Here is a 21,375-nt window from a genome sequence, read left to right on the forward strand (position 1 = left end):
GATAAATTTTCATCATTTGATACATGGTCGCCTATCTTATGCTTGAGATTAGTGGCAGTCTTCCGGATGTCAGGAGAACGCTACCTGCCTGAATGCATAGTTTCAACTGTAAAGTTTTGTGGAGGAGAAATTATGGTCTGGGGCTGTTTTTCATGGTCTGGGCCAGACTCTTTAGTTAAAGTGAAGGGAAATCTTAATGCTACAGCATACAATGACATTCTAGAGAATTGTGTGCTTCCAACTTTGTGGCAACAGTTTGGGAAAGGCCCTTTTTTGTTTCAGTATGACAATGCCCCCATGCACAAAGCGAGGTCCATAAAGACATGATTTGCTGAGATTGGTGTGCAAGAATTTGACTGGCCTGCACAGAGCCCTGACCTCAACCCCATCGAACACATTTAGGATGAATTGGAATGCAGACTGCAAGCCAGGTCTTCTCGCCCGACTTTACTAATGCTCTTGTGGCTGAATAGAAATGAATCCCTGCAGCCATGTTCCAAAATCTACTGAAAAGCCTTTCCAGAAGAGTGGAAGCTGTTGTTGCAGCAAAGGGGAGACCAACTTCCTATTAATGCCCATGGTTTTGAAATGAGATGTTCAACAAACATATATGGGTGTGATGGTCATGTGTCCACATACTTTTGGCCATGTAGTGTAGTTAATGAACGGGAAATTCTCACACGGTCCACTCAATCCATACTTATTATTATTTTTTACAGTTTGTTCAACGATCCAGAACTTTTAATGCTGTTGTAAAAATCATAATGCCATCTAAATGCAAAATGTAATAATCACAAAATATTAAGACACATTACTTAGGAGAATTAAAACACTTGAAATGACCAGCATTAACACAGTTTTCACTCATTCATCTGTAAAGCTGGTAATTTGCAAAATTATTCGAGTTCACGTCTTGGTTGTCACAAGTCCCCCGCTAGTACAGCAGTAAGTCTAGGGATTTACAATGCTAAAATCAGAGGTTCGATTCTCCTCAGTGGACTCAGCAGGTAACCTGATGTGGCTTTGCTGTAAAATGTGCACATATGTGCTTGTCACACAAGTGGCCAGAGAAGCAAGTTATCAGGCTTCAATGACTGAAACTTTCCATTTTTGCCTCATTGGTTTTATAGGGTGCCAACGGTCAGTCTCAGTTACATTAGATCGTAACATTTGCATAGTTAAACGAACGAAATACTGCTCCTAATATTCCTTAATTTAGCAGGAATATACACGACCTTACACATTAGCAGACAGATCAGTATGTCATCGTTGTACCAAAATGAAATGTCTGATCATTTTTAAAAATCACAAGTATGGCATGGGTGCTTTGAAATATTTTCAAGATTATCGAACTTAGTAATACAAAGAAATTCATAAACTGAGAAACAAGTTATAATTAACATGACAAAATATAAATTGTGTTTGTTGAAAATGGGAAAGTACTGTGATATTGAAATAGCTTGAAATTATTTGAATATAGGAGATAACCCTAAGTCATTTAAAGTTATTGTAGATTCTCTAAATCTAAGTACCTTGAACGAATACTTTATAAGAGAAACTACATAAAACACGCCGACTGACTGAGGAAAGCAAAATATCATGGCAAATGGAAATACATGCCAAATTTAAAATGTATAGAAACATTCACCTCTAGATATAAAAACAACATTGTTGCATATAAAATGAGAGACGTAGTTTGTTTTCTTGCAAAGCTACATACAGAACTCTGTGAACAGCTTTCCTTAATTTTCGACCGAAAAACTAGATGGAAGGCAGCTAGCCAACAACACCAACCATCAAAGATTAAACTACTCTTGTTCATCACTGCAATCAAAGCCAATATTGTACTATCAGATTTGGGTTTCAATTTCCAATTATATATATAACTCTGTGTGTGTGTGTATATGTGTCACTGAATGAAAGAATATAGTGTAGTGCATACATGGTATTTCACATTCCTACTTGGAGCTTGGAAAGCAAGGGATCACTAGACCATTTTGATCAATAGTTTTGCAACTAAGTATTCTAGCTTTGATAATGGATTAGTTGTTGCAAAATGTTATCTGTTCATTCTACAAGACCCTACTAAGGATTGCTACTTTCTTTGAATCAATGACTCCAGGAAGCTTGCATGTCGTCTGCTGGTCAAAAACAGCAGTTGCTTCTGTGCACAACAACTCTTTATCTGGTTCATTGAAAACTGTCTGATAAGTACCTACAACTTATCTTGCATCAAAGGAAGGTCAGGAAGGTAGGTCCTCAGTGCAATGGTAGCAACTTAGCGTGTTTCATGTACTTTTGCATATCTCTCAGCAGTTATTGCTCATACATATCAGGGTATGAGGTATAGACCAATCCAGCTGAATCCCAGTTTCTTTCACACTAGTAGCATGTATCATATCCATACCCAATTGTCACACTGAAAAACCTGTGCTTTCACTGTCTGGCTCTAGCACTTCTGTTGTGACGTTGTGTTGTTAGTGAAATTCATTTGCACTGATCATTCTTTATCTTAGTCACTCAACATGCTCTTAAGGAGGCTAGAGACATTGTTTCGGGGTGGAGGACCATATATAAAATCCAGGTGGAATAAAACTTCCCACCTGTAGACGGCCAGGTTCAGCAAACAGACGGCTGATCCTTGTTTCATTGTTCTATATGCTGTCATCAAGTATGACAAGTGTTTGTCTCATTACCTTCTTTTGTGATAAACAAACTTCACAAACATCAACTTGGTAAGTTATATATTCTACCAAAGCACCAAACTAGAGGTGATAGGTATGAGTATTCACCACACGTATCATTTATAAAACTCAGTAAACAGTTGGCTGGTGAAATTAACTCCTGGAGCAACTTGGATCTCTTCTACTGTTCCGATGTATCAACCAAGCTTTAACCTGCTTCATAATATATTTTATGGCAATAAGTAGGTAGCAATAAACTCTTGCAGGCTCTGAGAGTGGGCAAGAGATACAGAGAGTATCCTTTGCAGAGGAGACCCAACAATACTCTGTTGATGTTCACCCTGTCTCTTTCAGTTTGTCCTCATAAGTGTGGGCTAACCATGGTGCCCTCCATTCTTTCTGTTATGAAATGTCTAAAGTATTTCTTGCAGCAAAGCTTTGAAAACCAGTAATTGCACTGCAGTCAGAGCAGCAGCCTTGTGGACCAACAACAATGACAAAACACACCCTCTTGCACTCGTAATTGCTTGAAACGGTGCTATATGCACCTTTCCTACACTTCTTAACTAGTGTTGGTTGGACTTAATTAATCTTGCTGGAGAGAAGAACATGATTGGTTGGTTGGTGGATTGGTTAATTTAGTGTTTTATGGCAGAAAGCAGCTAGGCTATCTGCGCCAAACGTCTGGTAAAAAGGTAAAAATAAAGTAAATGTTGTAAAATTCATAAAAGAAAATGAAGGTAAAAATGAAACAGCATTAAAAAACATAAACAACATAAAACCAATGTTGAATGTTGACATCCAGTCAACAATGTTGAGAGAGAAACTACAGCAAAAAAAAGTTGTAAAGGACTTTCTGTAGCATAATGGTAATTATCATAATCTGCCAGGAAGACTAACATATAAGTACAACAATCACCGTCAGCCACCTGAAGTTGGCCTTTCCAATCCTGATTCTGGGTTATGTGTCATTATGGCCATTTTCAAAAATTAAAATAATAAAAGTTTTAAAAGACATGCAGCAAAATTGTAACAATAACTCGCCAGGATGACTAAAGGATAGTTCAAACAGCAGCGTTAGTCACCTGAAGTTAGCATTTCCAGCCCTGGTGTCGAGTTATTTGATGTTATGGCCATTTTCCAATTTCAAATCGAACTAAAGAGATTTTGATTCTTAAAAGGGAACCACATTAAAAAGGTTTAATGTATAAATTTAAAACACTCAAATGACATTAAAAAGATTAATGGCCTTTAAAAAACTAAAAACTTTATCAAGATAGACAGTGTCACCATCACCAATAACACTGTCTAATGTTACGGACAGACCTTGGGACCGAGCAGTGTTAAAATGGTGCCGTCATCGAGAGTCGTAACGATGGCAAGAAAGTAAAATGTGGCTTATAGTGATCTGAGTGTTATATAGACTATACACCGATGCATCAGTTTCAGATAAAAGTACACGATGAATTAAAAACTTACCAATGTGTAGTCTAGTAAGAACAACTTCTTCCTTCCGATCCTTAGGGAAGCAAGACGGCCAAAGTCCAATATAGGGTTTCATTTGTTTTCACATTGCTCACTCCAAGTCAACTGCCAGCTGGCAAGGAGCTGAGCCTTGAATACAGGACCATGTATGGAATAGTTACAGTGGTGATAGTGCCAGAGCAGATAGATTTAGCTGTCATGTCTGCAAGCTCGTTCCCGCAAATACCAACGTGGCCTGATATCCAAAAAAACTGGATAGAAGTAGATGTTAAAGAGAAACGGGCCAGTCAGTTGTGAATATCAGCGAGAACAGGATGTGAGCCAACGTGAAACAATTCCAGGGCCAGTAGAGAACTAAGCGAGTCAGTATAAATAGTGCAGTTGGAGTACTGCTTAGCTTCAATATGATCCAGGGCAAGAGAAATGGGTACAGTTCAGCAGTGAATACAGAAGCTGTAAAGGGGATTCTTCTAGCAACCACCGAACCGCCACAAACTATGGCAGAGCCCACAGAGTTACCTGATTTGGAACAATCCATATAAATTGGAATGAAAAGATTGTTTGAAAGATGTTCAGTAAATAAAAGACGGTACTTCCAATTGGGAGTGTCTGCTTTTCTCAGATGACTTAAAGATACGGCACATTTGGGGACTGTAATAAGCCATGGTGGGATGGGCTGACCAGTGGATACTGCAATGTTATCCAAGGACAGACCTAATTCATCCAATTGTGCCTAGATAAGAAAGCCAAAAGGAGCAATGGCAGATCGTTGGTTCTGAAAAAGCATGGCTTACCGAGGAAGGAAAACAATCCCAGGTGGGATATTTTGGTAAGGAATGAAGTTTATAAATATACAGTACAGACAGTTGCAAATGGCAGAGGTAAAGAGGAGGTTCATGAGACTGTGTTGTGTATAAGCTCTGAACTGGGGAAGTGCAAAAATGGTGGAAGAGAGGACATGGAGGATGTTCGATTAGATTCAACACCATATATACACACATCTAATAAAGCAACTCCTGTATTGACTTCCGTGAAGTGTTAATGCTGGAATACAGAGTTTGATTGTTTTCAATATTGATTGTCAGGAAGAAGCAAGTCACTTCAAGGTTATGCATACATTTTAGATAGATGAATACAGCAACTCACATTAATTCCTTTCTTTTACTACAAACAAATGAATGTCTCGTCACGTGAGAAGACTCTTATTGGTTAAATGAATTGGATCTGGTGTCCAGATGCTGTCAAGTCAAGCTGAGGTTGATTTTGGTATGAAAGATGGCTTATATGAATTTCACGCAAAGTTACACAAGGGCTATCTGCGGTAGCCTCTCTAATTTTGCAGTGTAAGACTAGAAGGAAGGTAGCTAGTCATCACCACTACCGTTAACTCTTGAGCTACTCTTTTACCAACGAATAGTGGGATTTACCGTCACATTATAACGCCGTAACCACTGAAAGAGCAAGCATGTTTGGTGAAACGGGGATTCGAACCTGGGACCCTCAGATTACGAGTCAAGTGCCATGCTGGGCCAGATTTCACATTGATCTTCATGGTTAATATGATGAATCTACGATCTACAAGGGAGTCCTCCTTTCTCTATGTGTGTATTAACATTTAGTGACAACAGCATAAATTTCAATCTTGGTAAATAAGACTTTTGGTTCGAATCTGTTGATTTGCCTGAATTTTAATAGGGGTTATTTATTTTGTGAAGCCTGAAATGTATTATGATTTGACTTTTACAGCACTAGATGACATTGCCAAGCTGGTTAACGTAGTATCTGGAAGAAAACTGTATAAACTATTTGGTGAACATAATAGTAGCATAGGTAGTTGACAATAAATGTATATAAAACAAGTGAGGTGTTCGTACGTGTTTTAAGAAACATTAACACACCTGAACCTATAACATAAAGAGTATGGTAATAAATAAAAAAGAAATAAGAGGAAAATGACAAAGGACGTGCTCTTAACATTGAGAATTATTGAAATTCAGATTAATTGTAATGGATTACCCGGAACGTTTTGTGAAAATACAGTGTACCGATAATTGTCATTAATGACGAGACAATGCTTACATTTTTACGTTGAGATATTTATTGTTCAGAAGGTTAGTTTTTCATTGAAGAGACAAAGTAACAGAAACAAACTATGATGAGAGGGAGGAAACAGTTTCATATAGCACTATATAACACAAATTTTGTTCCTGGATAGTATGAGTTATTTCTTAATCGCTTGTGTTGTAAAAGTACAAAAAATGGCCATTGTTATCTTCAAACTTTGCTTTTGTGACCTGGATAATGAACTACTGAACTACTGCGACAAAGCTGCCCGAAGCTTTTTTCCCCTTCCTACTGAGCTTCTTGGGAAATTCTGTGCACTCCAGGATCTTCTTTATTTGTGGCCCAACGAATACGCCAGCTTTGACCTTTGCCTCAGACAGCTCAGGGAAAAAGTCTCGAAGGTATTTGAAGGCTGCAAGGCTTATTATCAAAAGCTGTGACAAATTGTTTAATATATAAGACCCAATTTTATGTGCAATGGTGGGAACAACACTTTCTGTAGGTCCACTAGTGGCTCACACCTTGACATTGTGCTTCCCCACAGAGAACTCAGTCCGTTGTGACCAGTGCTTCCTGTTGCAGTGTGCTGCAGTGTTCCTGCTGTCCCAAAGGCAAAGATAACAGGGAAACTTGGTAAAGCCTCCTTGGAGACCCATCAGGAATGCCACCATTTTGAAGTCTCTGATAACCTTCCAGCCATATTCATCATACTTCAAGGCTACTAGCACGGTCTTAAAAATTTTTGTAAGTTCGAGAAAATTCTCGAACTCAGCTACTCAGCACTGAATCAACTTGGAATGTTATGGAAAGTAGGTAAATTTGAAAATTTCATTACCCATGTCACAAAAGCAAAGTTTGAAGAGAAAAATAGGTCTTTTCCATTTACTTTAGGCATAAGCAATTGGGAATAACGATTTATGGCCAGAAACAAGAAAAAGTAAAAATTTTGTTACATAGTGTAGCGTTTCTCAAAAACATAATGCAAGAATATTTTTAACCTAACCAAGTGAAATATTAATGAGTGGGTGCAATAGCCAAAAATATAAAATTCGCATATAATGGCTTAGAATTCATAATAAATATACGCATAAGGTGTTCCCAGTGTTGTATTTTTGTGACAGGAATATTTTTTGTCATGCACAATGGAAATTTTTTTAAAATAATTAAACAGTCTGACTTTGTGAAAAGAAGTCTGTGAGGTAAATAGAGAAAAAAAATGAGATTATACTATTCAGAGGCATAAGTAGAGGACATTACAAACAAAGCAACTGCTTTAGTAAAGGGTGTTAGTAGTGACACAGTATCTGTAGTACACACAGGAATCAATGATGTAGGAGATGGTATAATAAAGGAACTACTTGCTGAGCACAAGGCCCTTAGTAAAAGGGCCATGATAACTTAATTCTGTAAGGGATACTGGCAAGACTTAATTAGAGCAGAATGCTCAATTAGGTTAATAGGTAAGGAAGAGCAAGTTGGTTGGATTAATGGGATCAGTTCAATGGGAAAAAAAGCTTTTGGAATCGATGATTTATGTTTATGTAGAGTAAGGGCTGGCAAGTGTACAAAGGCCATTAACTCCATTATAAAGAAAAAAAATTAAACTATGATTAAATAGTAGAGATTGGTTTGGTTTGTTTGTTTTCAATTTCATGCAAAGTTACTCGAGGGCTATCTGCGCTAGCCGTCCCTAATTTAGCAGCGTAGTATTAGAGGAATGGTAGCTAGTCATCACTACCCACTGCCAACTCTGCTTTCTTACATCTAGTTTCTATAAATGGAATTTAGTTAGACTAGATTCATGTTACGAGTGGGGTACCTCAGGCCTCAGTGTTGAAACCTTTGCCTTTTTTCATTTACATCAATGACGTTGTTTGTTATTAAGAACAAAGTTACTTAAAACAGTTTCTAACGATACAAGTCCACAGCCAATAGGGGATCGAAATTAAAATTTTGATTATTGCTAGCTATGAGGAGGACGCTATTGTCTTGCAAATAGTTTTGTATTATTTGATGATTTAGAAAATATAAAAGGGAAGTATCTTTTGGTTATAATAAATGCAAGGTAATATAAGTAAAATATCACAATTTGAATTATGAGTATACTTGTAATGGGAATAACCTTAATAGTGTTATGGGTGAAAAAATATCTTTGTAGTTTTACTGATCAGTCTCTTAAGATTCCTATGAAAAGACGTTTCTAGTCCTGATTTCTCCAAGCCCGTTCCCCTGGCTGTGGTTTCGCTAGATAGTAGATAGGGACAGTGGGAATCTCGTTAATCCATTCATTATTGGATTTAAATAGCAATTTCATTTAAATACAAAATTATTAGCCTAATATTAATAACCCACTTTTCGTAGGAGTGTTAAGCAATGTGCTGTTGCTAGTGGAAAGGCAAATAGGATTTTGTCTCTTCAGAAATACTGAATAAAAGTCAAAATAGGTTATAATGTCATTCTATAAGTCATTAGTTAGGCCACATTTAGAGCATTATGTTCTGTCTTAGGATTTTTACTTTATAAAGGACATGGACTGTTGGAAAGAGTTGAGAGGATAGTTACTAGGTTGATATCTGGGATAAAAAGGCTATCATATAAAGATGGGATAAAATCTCTGAAATTATTTTTCCTTGGAAAAAAATTATACGGATCTGACCGAGATGCTTCAGATTTCTGGGGAATAAGTGGGGTGCGTCAAGCATTTTATTTTCATAATTAATGGTGTGAATGGTAAGACTAGGGGTATAAATTTTGACTAGGAAGAGGTCAGCCTTATTTTACAACCAGGGAAGTTGGTCTCTGTTACAGATTGTCTTCAGATGTGCTGGATACAGTTAATTTAAGTAAGATTAAGGAAAACTTGAAAAATAGCTAAACAACAATGACTGGCTTTAAGACATATTTCTTAAAGATTTAGTTTCATTTAGTGAATAGGACAGTCTAAATGAACCAAAAGGTTCCTTGATCTCCTTTAATATAGTTGTGAAGCATGGAAATGTTAGATATGTGTAAATGAAAGAAAGACCGAAACGAACAACAATGGCAACGACTAACAGTCATAGGATATATTAACAGTGGCTTACCCGAGTCAGCTTGCTGTGTAAAATCTAAAAACTCTCGACATCCATTATTTTCTACTGGACTTAGCTTTGTTTACATAACAATTAGACTGTAGGCTTTGAATAAAACTGGATCAAAGAGAGTGGCATCTGTTTCTAATGTCAAGCAGAGATAGATAACAAAGAGCCAGTATGTCTCATTGGAAACTTAAGAATTGGGAAGAACTTAGATTCTCTGGATACATGTTTTACAGGCGAGAATGAGTGTAAACATATGTGAAGCCCCTGTATGTGTCACTTGACCAGTACCCAATTCACGGTGGTAACTGAGTGTTATGATTTCCCTTCCTTATTTTATGCACTAATCTGATATCTTTGGCTAGTTAGATTCAATGAATCATATATTTTAATCTGGAGTTCTAGTATTTAAAAGTAAATTTTAGTCTTGGTAAATATCTCTTTCATTTAATAGCCAATGGCTTTCCTATCTTCTTCCTATAAAAATTTTGTGAAACACTTTCTTTTCCCCTGTGAAGATGGATTCGTCAATAACCTAAAAAGCCTCATAATTACATCAGGATGCCTCGGACTTCCTCTGTAGTGAGGGGCATAAAGTCATTGTGGAGGCAGAGAATAGTAAATTGACGTTTACCATTCAATGATGGATGAAGATGCATTGCTCATCAGTGTTTCTGATTTTGATGAGCAGGTTGGTGCCAGTATCTTTATAGAGCTGATGTCACTGAAAAACTGGAAAGTCTGGGTCATTGGACTCAATGCCATCCCAGCTAAAAGTGTCCTTTAAGTGGTCCAGCAACAGGAATCGGTTCCACTACTGAAGCTACCCAAGAAGGCAAAAACTGATAGGGCGAGGTAACTTGTCAGATTTTATGGTGATACTACCAAAAAATAAAAGATACCAGATGTGTTTGAATCTCCAACAGAATCACTATATTTCAAATATGAAGAAAAGCTTTATGGCACAAAATGTATCTTGTGGGGTTCCATGTCCCAGGAAGATAGAGGCAGGACAGTCTTCACCAAGACATTAACATTGGTAACAAAGATCAGGGTGGTTGCAGTGCAGATGATCCCTACCATCCACGAAAAGAGATTCTACCTTGAGTGGTAGAAGGTTGTGTAGAATGTAACCCACCATACCACCTGGTAACTGGCAAAGCAACCACAGGAGATATTCCTGAAAACGTCGGGTGTATAGCTTCCTCACAAATCACCTTCATATCTTAAGTTATACATGTAAAAATAACAACTCTATGTGATAGTTAAACCATTTTAAGGAAGGCCTGGGCCAAGAAGGAGAGCGACTCAGGTTTCTCTTTTGCTTAATAATGCACATTTTACGGGTGCTGTGTACGTGAAATTGAAACATTAAATAATTATAATTTTTAAAAACATTCTGCATGTATGAGAGTAAGTAAAATAATCAGCAGCCTAAAATTTATTTTGATCAGGGCCTGTTGTATTAGTATACCTATCTTCTTACAAGGAGTTATAAATAGCAGCTATCAAGTTTAATATAAATTATGTCCGTGAGCAACAATAAATGTTCATGGAATGCTAGTATTACATCTCGTTCTGTTATTTTTATGTAATCAGATACAAAAACTATTTTAATGTGAAGTTAGCTACTTTTTATTGTATCAGTTAAACATTTCATATTAATACTATTGCTTAATGCTGGCTTGTGCGTCACTAGCCTACCAAGTGTGCTAGTAAATAAAATTTTGTGAAACCTGCATTCATAAATATCATTTTCACATCAATGGAACTTGAAGGAGATGTACAGTTCAAAATATTAAATAAAATTATATAATATTCAAAGTTAAAATTAAATTGGCTATTTCCAAATGCATTGTTTAACATATGGATAGCAGATATAAATACGAGTTTAAAAAAACAAACTAAAATGGCACTGTCACTGATATGCGAAATTATAACATACAGCCAACTGCCCTGCCTTTTCATCAGATCACCACTGCATTAACGTTGCACTGCCATACGTGGATCACATCATTACCAATTTAGAAGGATGATTCTCATATCACTCGAACACATCAATATCATATCTTTAAATAATTAATAACCTATTAAATATCCATTGCACAATGTAATGTTGGTAAACTTGTCATTTTATGTAATTTACAACACAATTGCGTATGTGTTATATGTTATATATAAAATACACGTACATTTTATAACAAAAATGTTACATGTAACATTTTTAGCATAAATTATAAAAACAAATATGCTTGTTGGTCGCTCGTATCAATTACACTTTTCCTCTCGGTGTGTAAGGGCTGTCAATGAATAATGTATTTTATACATAATAAACATAAATACTTGTCAACTGTGCAAACTCCTCAGATGTGTTTTATTGTCCATTTCTTTCTAGAATTAGCCTACACATACACTAGTACTCTGGGGCACGGGCCCTGTTTTATTTGAACAAACGATTGCTATTTAATCAGCGATTACTATAAACTGGAATGACTTATCTTCACCAGAACTCACTGAGCAGAAGCCGATTAAAATGGGGAAGTGGATATCTCCTACTTGCAAAGACAAACTCTCATAATGCGCCATGGCCATCAAACACTGCAAGAAAATCGCTTTCCCCAATGCACGGTTTCCGTTACATCGTCTAAATGTGAAAGATCAATCACTACAACGAGACGACTCGACGCATACAATCATACCAGCATGCATAAGGAATATTTATCCTCGCTTGCAAACATTTACAACCACTATAAAAAGTAGGTGGATTTAAAACAGCTATGTATCTTTTAGCGATAGTGCATCCTAGTAAACTTGAGCTTGAAAGTTTATTGATGCTGTATTATGGCAGATTATTTCAGCATGAAATACGTTTGGATATCAGTGTGTGGACACAGCTGCTAACATTTAAAAAAATAAGTGGTCCCAAATAAGTACACAAATTTGTAGGGACTGCTATAGAAAAGTATTGAGCCACACTGAATTAAAGAAATAATGCAAGAACAATGACCGTTTGTTGAGAACCAAGAAAACATGACAGTAAAATCACACATCAGACCACGTTAGTAATAACTGAGCAAAATATCTTGATTTTTTTCTTGGGATGTCATCGACATAAATAAATTCATTTTTTTTGTCAACGAAAAATAAAGATTACGTAATGAGTAGATTACAATTTCAATATTTCATCATTGTTAATGTAGTTCTACAATATTTAAGAAAAATTTAATTAAAAATACTGAAAATATAGACAAGTATCAATGAAAGGCATTAACACTATAAAAAAAAAAAGGTTAAAAGCAGCAAAGAACCAATTTGGTTAGGCTTTTATCCTCATTAATTAAAGATATTTAGTTTTGGTTATCCTATATTTAGCATTGCAACACTCCGTTGTAAATAAGAGGGTCTAAAACTGATATTCTAATTTGCACTGAAAAGGAAGACATAAAGCGCTAAGAACACATCTCAGACCCTAGAGCTAACGGCTAAAGTAATAGTCTCCACAGTGTGTCATGTTTCACTTCTATTTGCCTTGTGCAGTTACTATTCCTCACGTAATTTTAGCCACACATCTAGAAATTGTCTTACTAAATTTATGTCATGTGATTTCACAGTTTTGACGCGAACAATCAGATAATGAAAGTAAAACGTCATTCGTGATAAAGATTGTATGAAAGCCATTTTCTGACACTGGTCTTCGCAGTTCCCCAAAGGAAAATCATATTTAAAATTATTTAACTGTTATACTTAGAATTTAGTAACTGCAACTTGCACTGATTTTAAACAAAATACAGTTGTACTACAGAAAGAGGGTAACGAAACGATCTCGCTTCTTTTTGCCTAAAGTCACTAATATTGATTGAAATAACGTACTAAACAAAACCACTGCATTCTTCCAATTTTAAAGGCGAAATGTCTCGTATTAGCAAATTTCATTTCTGCTTTATTTTATAGAACATGCAAACGGTATAAGATCTTTATTTAGACATTAGCGTAATCTATATTAAGAAGTCTAAACCTTCGTTTCTTGTTTTATACTTTCAGGTGATTACTGAAGACCTAACTGAGTAACAATATACAAATTACGACATGGTTTCAGTTTAGTCTCATTAAACAATGCATTAATAAGACCATTCACTCAGCAGTAATATTCATAAACTGCCCAAGTAAACCAAATTGGACCAACCAATATAAAAGTGTAAGAATCATTGCCACAGTTAATTTTTTTTACTTGATTTTATAAAATATATATGGTAGTCTTTCTCAACAAATGTAATAGAAGAACAGTAGCTATATTCTTAATTTAAGTAATGCTAACTAGGCCTATCAAATTTTGACTGTATTAGCCTTTCCTTTTAATAATAAGTGAGAGCTAAGCGATAACACGTTATTTATATTAATTCCAACAAAAAAGTAATTTGCCCGTATTAAATAAGAGTAATAGATCGTCCTACTGTGAGTTACATGTTTACGAAGTTCAAGTAAAAGCATTAAAACAATGGCCTGTTACTTTTATTAAATTTAGTAACGAAATTCGGTTACATTTCACGTTTTTTTTGCACATGTTTCATTTTAGTTACACGGTGGTCATGTGTTCAACTTGTTTCACACTTACCAATATATTAACATTTTCTTGTTTGATTTATTATTGTATAATGAAAGCAGAAAAATGAAATTACACTTTTTCACAAATCATCTTCGTAAAATTTTTGGAAAAACGACCTTAACATTCGAGATATATAAAATTTCATTATTAAAAAACATTAACCAATTTCGTTTTTACAATGAATGTATATTAAACGTGGTGAAGTCTCAAAGCATGCACTACTAATTTTAAAAAACAAAAAACGTTTTTTTGAAAAAGTTTACTGTGACATGTACAGCAAGGAATTTCATGATCGTTAACTGCTACAAACAAATTTATCCGTGATACATTTTTAATTTATAGGCACTGCAACAAACAACGTACAAACATACAAGTTACACAATGATTTATAATTTTAAAATACGAGTGTTGTAACAACTGTTGTGTATCATATGTATAGAAAATATTACATGCAATAAGTTACATTTATTTGCGTATACACTAACGTGTACTGAACTTCGTAATTTTACATTTGTTTTGCACAAACTACCTCACGTTAAGTTAATGAGGTAATTCGTGTAAACTACTTGACTAAATACGATTCGGAATCATACCATTATTTTTAAAAAAACATGATTACGACTGAAATATAAGCCATTTGACATTTATGGCTGCCAATCGACAGAAGATACATTTCCAAACACACTGAAATTACCAGAATTCTCTTCACTTCTCTTTAATGTCAATTTATGCCTGACAAGGGCCTATGGCAATAACCAAAGTTTAGCAAGTAATTAGTTGGATATCAACATAAATGCTATTCTAATGTGTATGTGTGGGAACAGAAATATTCTCCCTTACATAATACTCCAGAAAGGACACAAAAAACATCAATAAATTTGGAACAGTAATGCTTTCTAGGCCTTTATTTGAATCAACAAAAGCACAATGTATGATCATAAGTGACATAATATTGCATAACTAAAACACCGCTATAACAGAAGTTAATTCTTTCTGTCAAATTCCTTAAGTTTCATACTGTAGGCTTCAAAATCCTCATGTTTATTCTACTGATCAAAAGGTCCTATATCATTAGGCCACATGTGTGAAAACACACAAACACACAAAATTCACAAGAATGAAAGCCATGCCTTTTACAGACATCAACCCCTCACTTTCTATTCAAGGCCAGTTAGTGATGTGGTCTGGTTTTTCTCCTTTATCATATTTTTCCCATGTTTTCCTATACAGCTTCTCTAGATTAGATGTATACACCTTCACGTTGAACAAATTACTTTCTGTTCTGGCTCGCCACACCTTAGCACGAATTGCTTTCAAACTGAAATAGAGTAACAATTTTTAAAAAATTATAAAAGTTCCAAAAGATGAGATAAAGGGTAAGAAAATACATAACAGTAAACATACATATATTAAACTCAAATATATTTCCATTGTGTAAACACATATAACTCTTGTTATAAGCATTTTTGTTTGCACTATGCAACTTGTAGATTTTTCATACTTTGAAGATTCAAATATATCAGAATATAAATTTGAAATATTTAACCCAATAATTATTATTTTTACTAATAACTTAATATGTTCTACTTAATTAGTTCATGTGGCTATTAGCTTTCATTTGTCAAACAAAAAACATGTTACCTATTCAACAATTTTTTCATTTCCACATTGCAAGCTGTGGGCCATCTTACGTCTTGCTTCAGTATGATGACATCAACAAAATTGTATGGTGGTGATTTAGGTTAAATTATTATTTCATTCCCCATTTGGGAATGAAAAATAACCATAGGCAGTCAGAACACAAGTTTCTCTTCACCACCACTGTGTGATTGCAAATTAAAAGGCAAAGGACTTAAGAATTATCTTAAATTGTTGAGAATTGAAGATATTTTTTGTTGATTAGGTACCACAAGGGATCTGGAAAAGCCAAGAAGAACGAGCAGGGAGAGCTTCGTTGGGCAGTTGCTTGGCTGACAGGGAAAGATCAGCTGTAATCGATCAAATCGATGAGAACAGAGATGCATGTCAAGTACAGCAATAGGTGTTTAAAGTAAATATTTTGTCTGTTTCTTAAACTTCATTATTGATTTTAAAATGTTTAAGGATTAAAGGAACAAAAGAAATAGGGCTTTTCAGGGTTTGGATCAACAGATCCAAAGGTAATGGAAATTTGCTTTGGGAAGGAGGGGGGAGAGAACAGGAGTATACCAAGAAAACCCACTTTCCATGGTAGGATGTCACATATCCTACCTTATCAATGCCAATAGATGAAAAATCATTGCATGTATGATAAATCACTTTTATTGAGGGCATAAACATGTTTAACAGGAAGAGGTACTGTTGACACTGGCTGGCAAATAGTGATGGGAATTCACATATGAGTGCAGTGTGGCTCCTTGCTTTGTTGTAGTGCCAGATCGCTAGGGGTGAGAGCTGTTTCTTTGAGGGTGGGAATATTACTTGTTTTTTTCTAGGGAAAATGACAAGTGTGTAAATCAGAAGTTAGAAAGCAATTTGGATTGTCTGTACGAGTTGATAGGTCATTTATTATTTATGCATCAGCTGTGTCAATACCAAAACAGCATTATCTATGTCAACATTAATAGTTAACATGTAGCTTTAACTACTGGGTAGTACATGATCATACAAAGTCTTTACTCCTGTGATAACTGTAATAATTATAAGTCTGATGATATACTACCAGTAATCAACATTGTACAAATTCACCAAGAATAAGGCTTCTAATCACACCTTCCATTGCATTTTGTATACTTTAAGCAGTTGATGGATTAAATGGATTTTTACATCATTCTATGCAAGTACACACAAGTTAAACTGCCCAATGCAACACCTGAATTACTCTTAAAGCAGACAGTTACAATGGCAATGGGAAAATACTGTATCCATACAGAGGATTTATGCCAGGGGTTCCCAACCGGTGGGTTGCGACCCCCTAGGGGGTCGAAAAGCCTTGGCAGGGGAGAAGCATAGCCTTGTTAGAAGTAGCTTGGGATAACATTAACTTTATTTCATCAATTACATTTTCATGCTCTTACATTTTTTTTGTTTCGGTGCAAAGCAACACGTGTGCTCGTTAGTTCAATGTCATTAGGTGATATTATGGGTGTATGTATGAGTGCCTGTGAGTGAATGTGCCTGTGTGAATGTGCCTGTGTCTGCAACTGTATGTATGCTTGTGTGTCTGTTTAGCTGTGATTAAGTGTGTGTGTGTGTGCTCACTGTTACACGTGAGTCACATGTCCGTTGCTGATTGGTGGATGACGAATCGCTCGACTGGTCACGCTCCCTTCCCTCCCAATACTTACCCCATCATTACTCTACCTGCACCCCCCCACAAGTAGTCAGTGTAAGATCTACAGTTGCCAAAGCGTTCATTATTCAACATTTTTATTTTATTTTATCAAGGAGATAAGTAAGCAGTAGAGGTGAGTTACGTCCATGGCTAAACGGCGCAGATACTCAGAATGCTGCCTCAACATTGGGTTCACCACAGTGCTCGCCAACGACGGCATCGAGAAACCACAGTGTGTTTTGAAACATCCAGAACACGCAAAGAAGGGTTTGGATTTCTTCAAACGGCATGAACGGTGTCTTAAAAGCCAAAGATTCGATAGAAGTGGGTTGTTTCAGCAGCAGAGTGCAGCCGTAGTGGAAGCTTCATATGAGATTGCATTTGAAATTGCTAAACAAAAAAAGCCTCACACGATTGAAGAAACACTTCTTAAACCATGCATGATGAAAGCAGTAAATCTCATTCTTGGAGAAGCCAGTGCAAAGAAGATGCAGCAAGTATCCCTGTCAAATAATACTATACAGAGGCACATTTCTAAAATGTCTATGGATGTGAAGGAACAGGTTTTGACTGAAATGAAGGGTTCCCCTTTGTTCTCCTTTCAGCTCGACGAGTCAACAGATGTAAGTTCATGTTCTCAGTTGCTTGTCTTCGTGAGATACATTAATTCAGGTGACATCAAAGACGAATTCTTATTCTGCAGTGCACTTGAAACCACAACCAAAGCTGATGATGTCATGGAAAAAGTTACAACTTTTTTTCAAGACGAAGATCTTCAATGGGAAAACATGTGTGGGGTTTGTACGAATGGGGCACCGGCTATGCTGGGATCGAAATCAGGATTCCAGTCGAGAGTGAAGAAGCTAGCACCTCAAGCAAAGGGCATCCACTGCATGATTCACCGATATGCTCTTGCCAGTAAGACTCTCCCTGCCTCTCTGCAGGAAGTGCTTGAACCTGCAATCAAAATTGTAAATTATGTGAAGACTCAAGCACTCAACACTCGCCCTATTCAAAGAACTATGCAAAGACATGAATGCTGACCACGAAGTCCTTCTCTTTTACACAGCAGTACGTTGGTTGTCGAAAGGAAACATTATTAATCGTGTCTTTGAAATGAAAGATGAAATAAAGCTATTCCTGGAGACTCAAGAAAGGAAAGATCTTATAGCTCACTTCGAAGATGAAGCATGGAAGAAAAAGGTTGCGTACCTAGCCGACAATTTTGACCAGCTGAACAAGCTCAATTTGAAGCTTCAAGGAAGGGAAACACATGTTCTCCTTTTTCAAGATAGTCTTCGGGCCTTTGTTTCCAAACTGCAGAACTGGCGTCGGAAAACCAATCTTGGAAACATCGCTATGTTTGAAAAACTTTGTGGAGTGACGGATGAGTCTCAGATCCAACTGGATCAGTTCCTCAAGGATGAGATTACCGAACATCTTCAGTCTCTAGAAAAGGAAGTCGAGCATTACTTCCCTGAACTATCACAGGAACAGGAGGCCCTGGTAAGGAACCCATTTTGTAATGAACTTGATGTATCCAGCATCCCAGATGAATTTCTGGATCTGAGGAACGACTCTTCAGCTCGTTATCTCTTCAAGGTGAAATCCGTGACTCAGTTCTGGTGCGCTATGTATCAGTCATACTCCAAAGTCAGCATGATAGCTTTACGTGTCCTTGTTCCATTTGCTTCTACCTACTTGTGTGAGGCAGGATTTTCCATTCTTGTCAATATAAAACCAAAGAATAGGAACAGATTGGATGTTGGAGATGACATGAGACTGGCTCTAACAAATGCTCGGCCACGAATTTCAAAGCTTGCTGCTGAAATGCAACATTAGGCATCTCACTAGCTGGGTTGGATAGCTGTTCAAACCTATGTTAATATTATTTTAAGAAATATATGTTCTTTTTGTGAATTCAGGTTGGACCAATGTGATTTAATTTGCTAATAAATAATTACAGAATTTTTAAATATATTTTTTTAGATGTTTCTTTCCCTCTCCTTCACAGAAAATAAAAGAAAAATTAAGCTGCTGATAGTAAGCCCTAAGTAGGGGGTCACATGGATTTCAAACTTTTAGGTAAGGGGTTGCGAGTGCCAAAAGGTTGGGAACCCCTGATTTATGCAAAAAGAAGTGACGTTCCTTAGAAGTTTAAAGTCATACAAAGAAAGTCTTCTGGACTAAGCTCCAGGACTACTATAAAGAGGTTCACTGATCAGCTACAGCAAGTTTGAATTCGTTGACAGATCTTCAAAGTTGGTACAATACATGAAAAGTTATGGCTTCACATTGTGTTCTGCAGTTTTATGGATGATTTTTACAATTACACACAAGAGACAGAACTTTGCATGTCCTAAGATAACCTATCATTAATCATGAATTTAGATAACTTCCATCCAGCTAGTTATTAATTAGTAAATTAGTTCAATGCTTCTGTAATAATTGTTTACAAATATCAAGTTTTCATTATTAAAGTATAACAATGTTATTTCATGTTTTACAGTTGTGTAAGAAAGCTGTATGCAATAAAGTAGAAAATAAAAGTCAAGACTACACTTACAAATCCCTGTCATTTCCAAGTCTCACTGCAATATCTTCATACTCTTGGCGGCTATGAGAAATAAGTTCAGATAGTCCTAGACAAGTTAGCTGGGATGAAGCTACACGAGATGCTAGTGTTTCTCCTGGTAATGTGACCATAGGTGTGCCAGCCCACAAAACATCCATGCCTGTAGTGTGGCCATTACACAGAGGAGTGTCCAGACAAACATCAGCAAGTTGGCCTCTCCTAACATGTTCTTCTTTAGCAGCAACATTGGAGAATATTATACGATTAGAAGACACTCCCATATTGTTCGAATGAGCTATAATGTTTGCTTCACCAACAGCAGGAAATCTCAGCAGCCACAGAACTCCATTGGGCACCCGTTTTAAAATCTGAATTTATGAAAAGGGAAATTAAATTACAGATGTCTAAAAAGTGAGACTAGGTTTCTCTCAAGTTAACAATATATCTGCAAGAAAATGAAGTTTGGAAAGTTTTTCTTCTTTACTGTAAGGACTCAAAACAACAAAAAATTACATTTGAGAAAGAAATATAAATTGCTTTAAAAGTTAAGGTTTAACTCTCTGAAACTGAGCTCAATCATTCTGAATGTGTGATGACAAAATTTTACACATCTCTAAATGTACTAGGCATACTATCACTAACTATCAAAGTTGGTTGTATACAGTTTTATTTCCACTAAAGATTTCCTGTAAAGTTATGAAACCTTTACTGAGTCAATCCACACAAAATGTAATTTTCATGACAAAAACAAATACTTCTTTTATAGTTTACATTTAATCTGTATAACCTCTAGACTCTCCTAAAGTAGAATTTTTTTGCTAAGACTTCATTTTCACATTTTAAGTGCAAGCACTCTCCTTAGAGCAAGAGCATGACAACCACAAGGATTATATAAGAGGTTTTGATTATATCTTTATTAACATAATTTTTAAATTATGTACTGAGAAACTTGAATTATAAAAAAAAAACTTTTGCCCAATAAATTGGACCACTTGCAATATATAAAAACATTAGTTTATATCAGCACAATTCACAACCTTTCCCATGCAGTACTTTCCAGAAAAACCCTTTCTTAGAAAATGTTTTTCTCTCTTTTTAATAATCAAGGTATGAATACCACAATTAAAAATTATTAGCAAAAACAGCTACACGTGGGATAGCATTTTAATAGGCATGATTATATACCACACTTTCAGCTATCTCATTTTTTTATACAAATAGTTTCAGTCACAACACATCTGAGCCAATCTCGTGATTTCTTTTTAAATTTACATCTTGTTATCTAACCTAACGAATAAGTTGTATTTAAAAATATATTAAATAATGTACAGAAAAACAAACTTGCAACTCAGAAAATATGCCCATAAGAACTCAAAATGCACTTCAATAAGACTACTTTATTCACACATGTTGACTGTCCACAAAGTATTTCAAGCAACTTTTAAATATTTATTTCAAAATAAACAAAAGTACGTCAGATAAAACTAGAATGAACAGAAACTATTATACATTAACTGGATTTTCAGATGAACTACAATTAAGTTAAAAAAAATCGTGTTAGCCGCTAATAAAAT

General features: G+C 35.8%; 1 protein-coding gene across 28 annotated transcripts in view; it reads right to left on the bottom strand.

The window, feature by feature from the left end:
* Nucleotides 1-14,786: 14,786 nt before the first annotated feature.
* Nucleotides 14,787-21,375, bottom strand: part of sxc (O-linked N-acetylglucosamine (GlcNAc) transferase sxc) — a 100,822-nt gene continuing 94,233 nt past the window's right edge. For all 28 annotated transcript variants that reach the window (XM_076495641.1, XM_076495632.1, XM_076495626.1 and 25 more), the window contains 2 exons: nt 19,793-20,169; nt 14,787-15,231 (listed from right to left, as the gene is read on the bottom strand). In XM_076495641.1, coding sequence (XP_076351756.1) covers nt 15,075-15,231; nt 19,793-20,169 — 534 coding nt within the window. In that variant the 3' untranslated portion in view covers nt 14,787-15,074. The remainder of the gene's footprint in view (nt 15,232-19,792; nt 20,170-21,375) is intronic.

This window comes from Tachypleus tridentatus, chromosome 3 (assembly GCF_004210375.1).
Source record: "Tachypleus tridentatus isolate NWPU-2018 chromosome 3, ASM421037v1, whole genome shotgun sequence".
In the NCBI taxonomy this organism is placed as follows: domain Eukaryota; kingdom Metazoa; phylum Arthropoda; class Merostomata; order Xiphosura; family Limulidae; genus Tachypleus; species Tachypleus tridentatus.